The sequence below is a fragment of the Anas platyrhynchos genome, chromosome 1 (genome assembly GCF_047663525.1).
Source record: "Anas platyrhynchos isolate ZD024472 breed Pekin duck chromosome 1, IASCAAS_PekinDuck_T2T, whole genome shotgun sequence".
NCBI lineage: Eukaryota > Metazoa > Chordata > Aves > Anseriformes > Anatidae > Anas > Anas platyrhynchos.
Window position 1 is genome coordinate 40,193,043 of NC_092587.1, and position 13,711 is coordinate 40,206,753.

The window sequence follows — 13,711 nt, forward strand, 5'->3', positions numbered from 1 at the left end:
CCAGTGATTTCCAAACAGCAACTTTCATTTGGAACCAAATCTGCAATATCACTATGGTACCTATCTCCTATTTAAACCAGGGGAGAAGTATCTTACAGATTTTCTGAGCATGGGCCCTACTGTCTACATTAAGGCAGGTACCAGTTCTTCTTAAAAATGGTTCCTGCCTTTTTGGACATTTCTGCTTCACAGGATGAAAAAATTCCCTTATCATTTGATTCTAAACATATAATTTTCTCACAAATAAAATTAATCTTTCAAATATGTTTCAGTGACTCATAAGTTGTTACATATTCTTTGTGGCAAGTGCTTGTTATTAGCAATAACATCTTGGCAAGGGTATGCCTTGCCTTGCCTTTGCCTTACCCTTGCCTTGCCTTGCATCACATTATATATCACCATGCCACATATAAAAAAGCATTGCTGCCGAAACACCTCAAACACCAGCAGTAGATACACTATCCTGAAGAAGCTCAAAAACAGAAACCAACAACATAAACTAATGGGAAAAAATCTGATTTCTAGTTGTAAACATCTCAGATACAGCAGGCAAAATTTTTTGCCCATGATTTTAGATATCCTCACTACATTTTATTGAATGGTAAATTAAAAAAAAAAGTCAATAAATTCGTTATTCCAGCTATTACACAATACTCTCAATGGCACACAGAGAACCACTGTGATACACCCATCAGCTGTAGCCCTTCATTTACAAACAACAAGTTTTTCACACAGCACCAAAAGAGGTAAATTCACATCCTGGTAATACTAAGCTTAGAGCAAATCTTACCAGGGTGAAAATGCTGTGTGAAAAACAAACAAAAACAAGCAGAAAACAGAATACTCCTAGTAACTAAACTTGGAACTTAAACACTATCCTAGGTTTTCCACACAAAACTGCATTATTACTTGAGTAAATATTCTCCACGATTACACAACCTGCTTCTACAGGAGCACAATTCAGCCCAGAAGACCAAATACTTGTACTAAATAATGTCATGTAAATTAACTTGCCACAGCAAATGCTGGCCAGTCACTCCATGATTTTCCTCTTACTGCTACTAGTTTGGCTGATGCCAATGGAGCACAAAAACGCTGCATCTCACATGAGCTGGGCTGCCTTCACTGGTCACCAGGTGCCCACATAGCTGCTTACCTCACTGCTGCTCCTCAGCACAATGGGGCAGAAAATGCAATGGAAAAAGCCTCATACGTCGAGATAAAGACGAGATCTCTCACCACTTCCTGTCATGGGTAATGCAGACTCAGGTACAGGAAGATTACTTTATTGCAAATTAATAACAAAATAGGACAATGAAAACAAACAAACAAACAAAACCCCTGCATACCTTCCCCCCTCCAAACCCCCCCTCCTTCTTCGTAGACTCAACTTCAGTCTCAATTCTCTTCTACTGTCTCCAGACCCCAAAGGGTACAGGAGAATCGGGGCTGTGGTCAATCCCTTACTTCCACCCCTCCCTCACGGTCCCTCTCTGCCCCTGCTCCATGTGGGGTCCCTCCCATGGGATGCCGTTCTTCTTTAACTGAGCCTGCCTCCACAGGCAGCAGCTCTTCAAGAACTGCTCCCACACGGCTCCACACCACGGGGTCCATCCCTCAGGAGCAAACTGCTCCAGCACGGGTCCCCTATGGGTAGCAGCTCCCCCCAGACCCCTCCTCCTGCATGGGCTCTTCTCCACGGGCTGCAGCTCCGGCCTGGGGCCTGCTCCTGCGGGGGCTCTCCGTGGGCCGCAGCCTCCTCCAGGCCACATCCACCTGCTCCACCGGGGGCTCCTCCACCCATGGGGGGGCTGCAGTGTGGAGATCTGCTCCGTGTGGGACCCATGGGCTGCAGGGGGACAGCCTGCTCCACCAGGGGCCTCTCCACAGGCCGCAGGGGAACTTGTGCTGATACTGGAGCACCTCCTGCCCTCCCGCTGCACTGACCTTAGGGGCTGCAGGGGTGGCTTTCTCTACATTTTCTCACTCCTCTCTCCCAGTTGTCGCACGTCATTTTTTACCCTTTTACGTAAAACCAGATCTTTTCATTTCTAGCAGTGAATTTTGAAACATGACCACTTCACAGGAAAACACATCATGAAAAATATTTTTTATTTATGTTTTCAGAAATCATCATCTGAGTCATTATCCTCAATTTTTTGTAGGGGCCGCTTAACACCGATTATTAAATCAATACTGAGAAGCTCTGTAACACAATGAAGAACTGAAATTACTAACTGGTATTTGCAATACACTGACTCCAAGCCTTTCTCATTCACAGGCAGGGGCTGATTTTTCCTGAGGGCATTTGTGGTGTTGAGATAAAATTTGGCAAAGCTGTTCCCTTCTGTGGTCCCATATAAAGACTTTGGAATAATTAACAAAGCATCAGCAACTACGCTGGATATGACAGTTACTGCTGACTGCTGAAGCTGCTTTGCGTAGTACTGAATATAATAATGTAATAAGATTTCAAAGTAACCTCCTACTGGCAAAACTGATCCTGCTTCTATGATGGAGCTAGAATATTTCTGAGCAGGACTTACACAACCCTCTTCAGGTTTGAATGGAATGATACCACCGCTAGCTTTCTCTAGATCTTTACCGACATCTAGGCTGTCACACACGGTAACTGTGTTAGTGTTGTCTGTTGTTAATACAGCAGTGCTATAATTCTTATGATGGTCCACTGATAAATCACTTTCATAGCCCTTGTGCATTTCACCTGAACACTGGCATTTTGCATGTGGTTCTTGTGCATCGCTTGAAGAGCCAGCCCCTTTGCAGGGAACGCTTAACTCTTCACTGTGTGAGGCAGGATTTGAGGGTGTCTGCAAAGCTGTTTGCATACCTGCTGGATTTTCACTTCCCTTTAGAGTGGAGTCTACATTTTGTGTCTCTGTTTCACCCCTGTGTGTTTTCAGTTGATGTTCAGAAACCTGATTCCTGTTACAATAAATATTTTCTGTTGTAAATTGTTTCTGAGTAGCTGAAGAATGCCTGCTACAAGCATCTGAGGCATCATTCTGGCTTTCACCTTTGGACCCCCATTCCTCCCTCCCTTCAACTGTTTTAAACAGCTGTTGTAGCATGGTGAACGCCCCCTGTACGGCAGCAGCATGTTGCTCATTAACACCATCCACCGGCCCACAAAGCACGAGGCAATGAGGCTGAAAGGCACATGTGCTGCTGGCAAAGCCGATGTGAACGTATCTGTTGGAGCCCAGCAGCAAGGGCCGACAAAATGTCGCCACTGCAGTGTCTGTGATTTCACCACACCCCTGATCACCAGAAGGCGAGTAGGGCGAGACTCCCGTCAGCTCACGGATAAGGTCAACTTCTTCCGAGGAGAGGCACTCCACCAGGGACACGCCGTGCAGCTTCGCGTAGTAGACAACGGCGTCGTGCTGCTTCACGCTCGACAGCAGCAGCTTTACGTTGCTGCTCCGCAAGCGCTTCACCACGGCTTCCGTCCTGGCCTCGCACCAGCGCCGGGCAGCCTCATACTGACCCTCGGAGCCCACCACGAGCTCGACGCCGGGTGCTGAGAGGGCAGCGTGCAGGGGCTCGCTGACCAGCACGGCCCCCACGGCTCCGCTGCTGGGGCTGTAGGCGGCGAAGTCCCTGCGGAGGAGGACCCCGGGCAGCACGGTGGAGCCCTGGAGGGGCAGCCCGGGCACGGCGGCGTGCAGCGCCCCGAAATGGCGGCCGAGGAGGCGCAGGGCGGGCGGGCTGCAGGCGGCGCAGCGGGCGAGGAGCTCGCAGCACAGGCGGGCGAGGCGCGGCCGCTCGCCCGGCCCGACCCTGCCGCGCAGGTAGGCGTCCAGCAGCGCCTCCAGGGCCGCCAGGTCTACCCGCCGCTCCGCCTCGCCCCCGGGGAAGGCGGACAGCAGGTGGCGGCGCAGCCCCAGCGCGGCGGCCGGCTCCAGCACCGTCCTCTGGAAGTCGGGCAGCGCCCGCCCGATCCCGCCGGCCGCCCGCAGGCCGCGCAGCAGGGCGGCCAGCAGCAGCACGAACGTCTTGGCTCCGTCCCCCGTCGCGCCTCGGTGCCGGCAGGCGGCGGCCGCCATCGCCCTGCGGGCACGCAGAGCCGGTCAGCGCCAACCGCCCGCCCCCGCTGCCTCCCCTCCTCCCTTCCCCGTCCCCCCGCGGTACCTGGCCGTCGGCGGCTGCAGGCAGAGCGCCTCTAGCAGGCGCCGCCCGTCCCTGGTGAGCAGCGGCCGCCCGTCGGGCTGCAGCACTAGCGCCCGCCCGCCCCGCGGCCCCAGCGCGCCGCGCACCGCGCCCGCCATGGCCGCCGCCTCCTCCGCCAGCCGCCCCGCGGCCGCCACCGCCATGGCCGCGGGGAGCGCGGGGAGCATGCGCGGCGCCCTGAGGCGAGGGGGCGGCATGGCGGCACCCGCCCACCTCAACGGGGAGTCCCCCGTGGGGAGAAAAGAGACAGAGAAGGGAGTTTCTGTGTTTATTTCACTACGCGAGGGAAGCCGGTTCTCAAACACACAAGCCTTGACAAAAGGGGGGCGTTAGGTATGGCACAAAGTCGACAAACCGTACACCCGCGTCTCGGAACAGCGCGAAGCCCGTCGAGAAGGCACTGTTGACAGTACTCGAGTATCTGCGACATTCTCAGTGGTTTCGGGATAACCCTTCAAAAAAGGATCATTAAAATTTACAGAGGGGCAGAATTCTTGCGATACATCACTTACATAAACGGTGGGGAAATAACAGCCTTTAAGAAAATAGACTACACATCGAATCCAAAGTCTGTTTCATAAACACCAGTCCGGCAAATAAAATAAAACAAATCCCAAAGGCACAAGAGGGCAACAAACAAATAATAATAATAAAAAGAAACCACCATCATCGCATTTGAAAGGTAGACCTATAAAATAATTTCTTTACAAGATTAAACTGGAGGCAAAAACCCCAGGCTATGCCCTCAGTAAGTAATGTCACCTACTTCAAAGTAATCGACATGTGAAATGCAAGGAATGTCACCTGCTGCTGAAACTGCTACTTGCTACGTTTCACATGGCTTATTTACTCTTTTTAACCTTAGGTCATCCGTACCTAACTAGGCAATCTGTACCTAAATGGCAAATTAAAGGCTTAGAGTGCGTTTGAAAACAAAACAGAACAACAAAACCACATGGCAACAAAGTCTGAAATACTTCCTGTACAAGAAACAACAACAACAAAAAACATTTGTAAATCAAATGTGGAAACAAGTGCTGTTTTAAACTTTAAAAACCAGTAGGAGGCTACAGCCCTCAAAAATCTGCAAACTGTACAGTCAAGGTAGCAACTCTGTGCAGAGCTCAGTGTTAAGTACATAATATTCAAGATCAGCCACACGTCATGGTTAAATGGTGATTCTCTAGCAGTGGTGATGTGCTAGAGAAAAGGCTTCGTGCACCAGGCCTGTGACCAGCTGTACTGTAAGAGTCAGGCAAGAAATTGCTTTGTTCTACTCACATAAGGGAACATCATACAAAACCCTACCAAATGCTAGATTTCAATGTACTTTTTAGAATTTAAGAAATCTGACCATACCGTCAAGCAGAAGTCTGCAGTTTCAATTGTAAAAAGTTTCATCATGTCCTTTACCTTCCTGGACCATGATGAAAAACACTTTCACAACAGAAGTGACCTCTAAAAAATAAGTTGAAAAGGAAAATAAGCATAGGCATTTTGTTTCGTTCTGTTCAAGTTTTTCTCGTCTTGAACCACGCATGAATTTCAGATATGGAGCATTTGTTTAGTCTGATGCTGATACCATACAGCCTGCCAGCTAGCTGTGTCAAATCCACATTCACTACCATGCAGTTCATGTAGAAATACATCCAGTCTGTGTTAATAACTGATCTTAAATACACATGATTAAAATCAACATAGAAGGGCAGAAGGACATTTCTATTTACAAGGCAGATAAAAAGCTTTTAACTATCATTCAGGAGTTTCAGCACCACAAACTTAGCTGAGATATTTTAGTGGATTGAAGTTATTGCCCCAATTCTGATTTATTTTTTACCTCGCTCATTTCCTCTTATATTAGCCCCATGTACAGAGGGACCTGACTTGGATTGTAAGACAGGTGAAGCTTTGACATTTGACCACTATAGTGAATGGTCAAATTTCATCCTGAGAAGATTACAATAATACTATAATATTAGTAGTTTGCCATTTTATATATGGCAAACAACTTCAGTTTCTGTTAGAGAGCTAACTTAGGGATTGTTTCTTTTTATTAAAAAACAAAACAAAACAGAACAAACATCAGAAAACGTAACAGTGAGGGACTTTCTACATTCACAAATTCTGTCTCATCAGTTGTAGACATAATAGAGTCCCCATGCCTGAAAAAGACTTAAGAACTAGCATTTCTAACATGAAGCTGTAAGAAATAAGCTGAAGTCGACTGCTCAAGCAAAGAACTTTTACATCACTGAGGCCCAGAGAAGGGGAAAGGTAAAACAAGGTGAGGTGCTGTGAAGATGTCAGCTGCAGGAATGTAAGAGCTTGAATGACAAACAGCAGTAAATAATATTTTCACCAAATACTGGACAAGACTGATGCAGAACAGAATATGACATCGCTTGGAGACTCAGTAAGGCTGTCCATAGCAAAGGGATCGACAGAACATGCCAAAAAAGCCAAAAATGACCTCTGAACTTTCCACTGTGCAGGATGGATTTGATTTCTGACAGGATCCACTGAAAACAAACCTGGTTGCATTTTGCATTGTGCCTCCCATCCTCACATTGTCTCATCTGGGTAGCTGAAAGTAGCTTTACAATACTACAGCTCCTTTCTGACTTTATACAAAGGTGGAAAGGCTTGACTTGTGTAAGGAAATCACCAGATAAACACTGGCACCGATTTTTTTTTGGATGAAATTTTACAAGTTCTATACATGCATCTAGTTCTTCAAATTAAATGTTGCAAACCCTGCTTCTAAACTGAAACTTAAGCTTCACATAAATGTGTATGGCTCAGCTTAATGAACAGGTGCATCGGGGTGTTCAGTTAGCAGATACTGTAGGAAGGACAAATCTAACAAGCAGTGTTTCCCTATCGTTTGTTCCGACGTGTGTTGTTAGCTGTCCCACAGTTCCTGAGGCTGGTTCCCTTTTAAACACACACTTCTCATTTGCAAGTGAGATGTTAGTGGCCAAATTCTGTTCTACACAGTCTTTCCTTTGGGAAGCTCAGCTCCTGCTACATACTATGCATAACTTTGCATCTTCACATTTTGTTTCAAAAATAAGAGTCCTGGCATCAGCAGTCTGTCTTCTTACTGTGATATGGCGATACACGAATGTAAATTCAGAGCTGTTCATTTATCAAGGCTTAAAAAACATAGCCTAAGTCCTCAACATGTGCAATTCATGAATATGAGCGGACAGTTACCTTTCCAGGTGCTGCACTAGTAGAAATGTGCTCTGTACAGGAGATGCAGGAATGTAATTATGAAGAGTCTGAAGTTTTAAAACTACAGAATTAAAACAGCTGGTTTATAAGCCACTACAGTTATTCAGGATAAAAACCGTCATACCTCCAGAACAAATTAAGGACATTAAATTTCACAATTCCCAGAAACTTCAGCTTTTACTCAACAGTTCCTAACATTCATGACCTTTTTACAGTAACATATTTGTTTGACCTTAAAGAAAAGTTTACTTCCAAACATCCAACACCATTTACAAAAAATGTTGGTACGCATGGCCACTTTTAAAGTCACTTCGTTACAAAAATAGTAAGTTGAAATGTAACAAAGTCTGCTTGTTTATTACTCTACCATACCAGGAATCATGTCCTATCTACAGTGCCTGACCTCTGAATTTTCAATTTGATCTATTCCGTGGTGAAGATTCATCAGTACAGCGTGTGACGTGATATAAAACACAAGGCTGATGTTGTATGTCTGTGAGACAGAGGCACAAACCAGGAGCAAGAGTGTACTGGCACTTACACGATTCTTACTTCAACTGGGTAGACAGAAGGATGATTCTGAACCATGGACTCTGAGGCAAAAGTTCTGTAAGTTGTTGCTACAGGGCTCTTTTAAATAATATTGCATCATTTAAAGTCCAGCTTAAATATGGTCCCCAGTAACTGATCATTCCAGTTCCAAAAGGCCCTTGTTCACACTTCCTATTTGAACAAGAAATTAATGATAAGCTGTAGCAGAACCAGGAGTAAAATGAAGATATAGTGCTTCAGCTGCAGGAACTGGTTGTCCACAGTTGGTGAATTAGAAGTGACTCGATTTCGTAGAGCCATAATGTCCCTGTAAGATACAGAATAATATCCTGTAAATTCCTATCTAGACATTTTGGCATTTCTAGTATTTTAAGGCTCTCTACAGACCACAAACTGTGAGGAAAACTATGAAATACTGATGAGTAACTGACACTTGGGAAGAAGTGTAGTCGAACTACTTTTCCTACTCTTTCAATGACATCAAGGCTGTAAAGCAGAAAGATAGATACACACCAGCCTCTCCCCCAAAAAAACAGAGTAGTAGTATTCTCTAAACCCCTTTAAAGCATTTTATTCAGTACTACCTCTTAATGTCTTCTTGTGTTTCCTTTATAGATTCAATGGCACTCTGCAGTTCACCAAGATCCGCCCCTTTTTTCCTTATTCTTGTATTATGCTTCATGAGTTGTGCTAGAAAAATACAGAAGACAGATGTAATTCCCAGAATTACAGAAGTCCTTAGTCCAAAACTGAACAAACTAACAAGGACAAACTAAACGCTTTGCAAAAACCAGGAGGAAGCTTTCTAATCAAGTTTCTAGTGAAAACTAAAGCTTTATCCCAAAGTCCCGTATAGCACAGGGCAGCAAGTTAAGTGTTAGAAGTGTCTTACAACTCTCACTGTACTGTCAAATTTCTGCAAGCATTCTCAACAACAAAAAATCTGTCTCTATCAACATACTGATCTACAAATTAAAACAATTCACCTTGTTTTAAGAAAGAAAAGAGCTTACAAACGCAATTTGTTTTCGAGATACTAAATACGTGCAGCACTGAGGCCTGCCTTATACTACATATCGGTATTTAAGAGGACAGGAAAGGCAATTAAGACCAAAAGCAGCCATTCTGCTGCTTTTGTTTTTCCAGAATGTGCTTCGTACTGAAGTGTTATCTAAAGCACGTATTATTTTGTAATACAAACATCTTGAAATAAGAAGAGTACGTGTGACTACAGAACGCTGTTTAACTGTCAGATAAATTTATTATATTTGTACAAAAACATTTTTTCCTACCTTCACTTCCAGAGGAATCCTGATTATCAGGCTCAGGGGATGAGAAACCACACTCCCCCTTTTTCTGGCTGGTTGGTTTTCGCTTGATTTTTGGAACACTAACCTACAATTAAGCTTATGAATTATTTCCAGAGAACCAGAACTGTAGCAAAAGCAGCACATTCTGACAGCAATAGTTAAAAGCACAATATCTTACAGAAGTCAAAGCTAAGATTGTTGATAGAAACATAACCTGAAGTTTGTGCATCTTTCTGTTTAAGGGAAAGGTTGTATTAAACTGTCGAGTTCAAGTTTGCATTATTTCATATCCCTACCCAATTAAGTCATCCCTACCACTCAGGATGCATCACAGAAGTGAAAGACTATGGACCAGATAAATTACATTTTTGGATGGTAAAAACAATATTTTCTAACCCTCCCAATGCTCTGAGGATGTTCATACACATCATGCAATATATCTGAGCACTTGTATATATTGTGTGAATCTTTCTGTACTTGTTAACAAAACTGCTACATACCATTGGTGTCCGGTGCCGAACTTTTGTTTGGATTGTGCCATCTTTTTCAAATTGGATCATATCATTCAAAGGGTCCCATGGCCTGGTACTAGACAAGGTGAATACAAATGATTAATACCACAGCAGTTTAAATGAGAAGTATTTTCTTGCTCCGAAACTAGTCAGTACATATAGGTTAGTGATCTTTTTCCCTAAGCAGTGTTAAGAATACAAACCATCATATTAACCAACCATATTATTATGGAATCATCTGGCCAGAGCTATGTACTCGTCAACATAGAGAGGTTTTCTGCATAACATAGTTATTATTCTAGAACTACAGGGAAATGAGGGGATTTTTTTATTATTATTACTTTGGGCTGCTTTTTTGCCTTTTTTTCTTCCTTTTAAAAGAGCAAGGTAAAGCAGTGGATACTGTATGTTATTGACTTCCATAATAACTCTAACACTTTTGTATTTGTGTTTGCCAGTATGCCTAGGAAGATGAGATTAAGACTCAGTCACCCCTCTCACTGCTTACATTCCAAAGTGGCTAATGGTAATCAACACCAGTCAAGAGGCAGCACTGAGCTACGTACAGTTTGCTTGTTCAGATTTTTAAGAATGTTTTTCCAGGTGCAGGTTTATATAAAATTAAAAAAAAAAACAAAAAAAAAAAAAACCAAGGAAAAGACAGAGCTCATTGGAGAATGACAAGTAGCCAAAGGCAAAGACAGACATCCTCACTGAGCACGGCCTTTCCAGGACAGAAACTGCAAGTCAGCTGCATGGAGATCATTCTGATGTGCAGCTTCAGCAACTGCAGATTAAACATGGATTTACTTTCCTCTCTTCCTGTATGCCTTTTAAAACATTTGCATCTGTTTCAGATGTCGTAAACATACACCTGCATTTACATCTCAGCTTAAGCTGTCTTGAGTTAAATGTCACCTAAAGTTAACTGGGTAAGAACAAGGCATTCCTCTCCCAAAGGTCTTTCAAATCTGCAATCCAGATACCTATATCCCTAATCCTGGCTTCTAATTCAGGTATCTTAAATTCCACAGCTCACTGAACACATCTTCACAGTGAGCATTAAAGACTCTGCTCTCTATGTGGACCAGGGGGTGAGTTGGCCTCAGATGCAGAAAAAGAGTCAGAAATTTATTCCAGAGACTGCTGACAGCACAGACTGCTTTCTAGCACATTCTAACACTTCTGTGGCATGTACTTGAACCACAAGGCCACAAGGAGACAAGAAATATGAACAATGCATCCCAAAGCACTGTGCCCTAGAAAATTCTAGAATATAGCATGAACGTGGAGGGGCACATAACCAAAAAAGAAAAATAAAATAATAATAAATAAAAAACAACAACATAGAAAAGCACATTGCAATGATTACATGAAACATATTTTCCTGATTTAGCAATCACTGTCTTTTCAGCATTATTTATTAATGCCCTCTCTTTGGTGAAGTTCAGCCCAAATTCAGCTAAAAAATTATGGATCCTGGTTGAAGCATATTACTAGGAATATTGAGTAGCACTGCATATTTGTCGAGTTTAAACTCGGATAACTCTGAGTTTTTGTGCTCCCGGACACGTAGCAAGAGCTTCAGAGGCACTACCCAGCATTTCAGTAGCAGTTTTGGTATAAGCATTCCAGCACTCACTCAGCATATTTATAGTGCCATTCTCCTGTGACTGAATCCTGATCAAACAGCTTGCATGTCCACTCTTCACCCTTAAGTTTCCTCTCTCTGGCACTCCTTCTCTGAGCTTCTTCCAGAACATATTTCTCTTGAGTAGCTTCTGTTTGGTCTTTATTATTTATTGCTTTAGTCACTTGCTGCCAAAGCCTGACAAATAAGGAATACAACGAGTTACAATCTGTTTATAATAAGTGATTGAAAACACTTCCCTAATTATAGGCTAAGTGAGGGGATCAACCTCTAAAGAAGACATTACTGTATTGTAACATACATTTTATCTACATTTCCAACAAGACCTTCTATGATTGTAATACTTATAAATTATAAACTTTTAGTATTTAACACTATTGCTTTCTTGTTTAACAGCTCAGTATCAACAAATACATGAAGGAAGGAAAACAACTGCTACTTGCTGTTTTTTGTAATTTGGAGAAAACAATGAGTTCTATTTTGTAAAAAACAGTTGTAAGTGCTTCCAAAGTGAACTTACTTCTCTGACTCAAAGTCATCTTGCTCTTCAAACTTCACGGTGTATCTAGGTAACCTACGCTGCTTGACATCAGACGTTGGGTTCCAGAATGTCTCCGACACATCTGTTTTCTTGTCCCTAATAGTAACTTCACTATCCTGTAACAGATCGAGTTCAGTTACCTTCACTGTAGTGATCTCAAAAAGTGTCAAAATAATACAAACAGAAGGAATAATCAACTATTTTTTCCAACAGAATTTATTTTGTTTCAGATGCATGCAGTTAAAAGTAATTACATATGCTAGTTACAAAATTTAATTTCTGCACTCTGCGCTGGCTCTACCTTGGAATAGGTACACAATGGAACCATTAACCACATCCAACAGTGGCACCACTGTCATCTCACCAGAACTAAAATTTAAAAATTTCATGCTGATGCCGGAACAATTCTTCATAGTACTAACACTTATATTAAAACATTTTACAAGTTGAAAAGTATTTTCATCAGGAACTACTCAAACATACTCAACTTTTCCACCTGTAAGGGCTGCAATTAACAGTACATTGAATCCAAGATAATTCTTGAGAACCGGTTAACTATAAAAAGGTATTTCAATGCAAGTGGCATTTAATCATTTATTTTTATTTTTTTTTTAATTTAGTTACAAAAAAAGATACCTAAGTGTTATTTTCACTTGCCAGAACTTACACAGCACTATCACTCACTACTTACCCAGTGACCTTCCAAAATAGCCAGAACTTCTTTGCCAAGCTTTATTTTCCCTGATATTTGATTAACACTGTCGTTGTTACCTAAAAACGGCTGCAAAACAAAACGAAATGCCTCCTGTTTATTTTAATAGCAAATTACTGGCATACATGTTGAGCGTTAAGGAACGAAGTGATTTAAGAAATCTGATGTAAACAGCCCTGATTGCTTTCAATATCACAACCTCTGTCAAATAATCCCAGAAATAAGTTGTTCTCTCTGTGTTTTCTCAAAAGCTTTACAGAACAAAAGCATATGAATAGTCTAAGCAATCTGTCAAGAAAAGGGCAAATAATGCAGAAAACAGCGACATGATGATATCTTGGAGGAAATTGTCATTTGCTATACAAATCTCACCACTTTGCCAAGGACTCTTTGTTACTAGAGATTAACTCTGAAAAAAAAAAAAAAAAAAGCAACAAGAAAAAATGATTGCCGGGAATTTTCTTCAGCCTTTTTGATAGTCTGCACATGTATCCTGTGTGTGGCTGAGGCAAAACTTCCATTAATACAACCTCCTAACTTTTAAATTTCCTCTATAATCTCAGCCGAATACAGTTTTCCTCTTCATATGCACATTTCTCTTTAATGGCTATTTGCTTAACTTTGAATCAGTTTCTGCCTCAAAGATGGCAAACATATTTTTCAGAATCTCAAGCTATTTACATATAGTTGAGAAACCTTTGTTTAGCCTTTGCAACTGGGTGGGTGCTTCTACAGCAAACAGAGCTGCCAAAAATAGTGCGCATAACTCCTCCTTAATGCTGGGCATTAGGCTGATCCGAACGTTAGCAAAAACCCTTGCACCACCTCTGTTTAAAGTTTTATTCAGGGTGGAAGAAGGGAACCTGAGTTTGAGCTCTCCAGATTAAAAAGGCCCTGAATGTTTTCAGAGAACTAAAAATCTCCATGAAATATTCACAAGACATAAAAAACTGAGCTGCTGATCAGTTCCTGTGCAAGGTGCTCCCCTGCTCTTGCACACTT

The 13,711-nt window shown here is 42.6% G+C and overlaps 2 protein-coding genes across 7 annotated transcripts in view; both read right to left on the reverse strand.

Moving 5' to 3' along the window:
• Nucleotides 1-2,095: 2,095 nt before the first annotated feature.
• Nucleotides 2,096-4,376, reverse strand: BBS10 (Bardet-Biedl syndrome 10). The gene is made up of 2 exons (XM_027454789.3): nt 4,156-4,376; nt 2,096-4,074 (listed from the first exon to the last, which is right to left on the reverse strand). The coding sequence occupies exons 1-2, from the start codon at nt 4,359-4,361 to the stop codon at nt 2,124-2,126; spliced, it is 2,157 nt and encodes a 718-aa protein (XP_027310590.3). The 5' UTR covers nt 4,362-4,376; the 3' UTR covers nt 2,096-2,123.
• Nucleotides 4,377-4,449: 73 nt separating this feature from the next.
• The window catches only part of OSBPL8 (oxysterol binding protein like 8), an 87,745-nt gene continuing 78,483 nt past the window's right edge, over nt 4,450-13,711 (reverse strand). For all 6 annotated transcript variants that reach the window (XM_027454754.3, XM_027454741.3, XM_038181018.2 and 3 more), the window contains 7 exons: nt 12,689-12,778; nt 11,977-12,113; nt 11,448-11,633; nt 9,794-9,881; nt 9,276-9,378; nt 8,568-8,673; nt 4,450-8,290 (listed from right to left, as the gene is read on the reverse strand). In XM_027454754.3, the coding sequence (XP_027310555.1) occupies nt 8,155-8,290; nt 8,568-8,673; nt 9,276-9,378; nt 9,794-9,881; nt 11,448-11,633; nt 11,977-12,113; nt 12,689-12,778 (846 nt within the window). In that variant the 3' untranslated portion in view covers nt 4,450-8,154. The remainder of the gene's footprint in view (nt 8,291-8,567; nt 8,674-9,275; nt 9,379-9,793; nt 9,882-11,447; nt 11,634-11,976; nt 12,114-12,688; nt 12,779-13,711) is intronic.

Excerpts from the sequence above, each read along its gene's own strand:
- BBS10 (XM_027454789.3), bottom strand. The coding sequence starts at position 4,361 with ATGCTCCCCGCGCTCCCCGCGGCCATGGCGGTGGCGGCCGCGGGGCGG. Across the intron at positions 4,075-4,155 it reads CTGCAGCCGCCGACGGCCAG|GGCGATGGCGGCCGCCGCCT; the intron begins GTACCGCGGGGG and ends GCGTGCCCGCAG.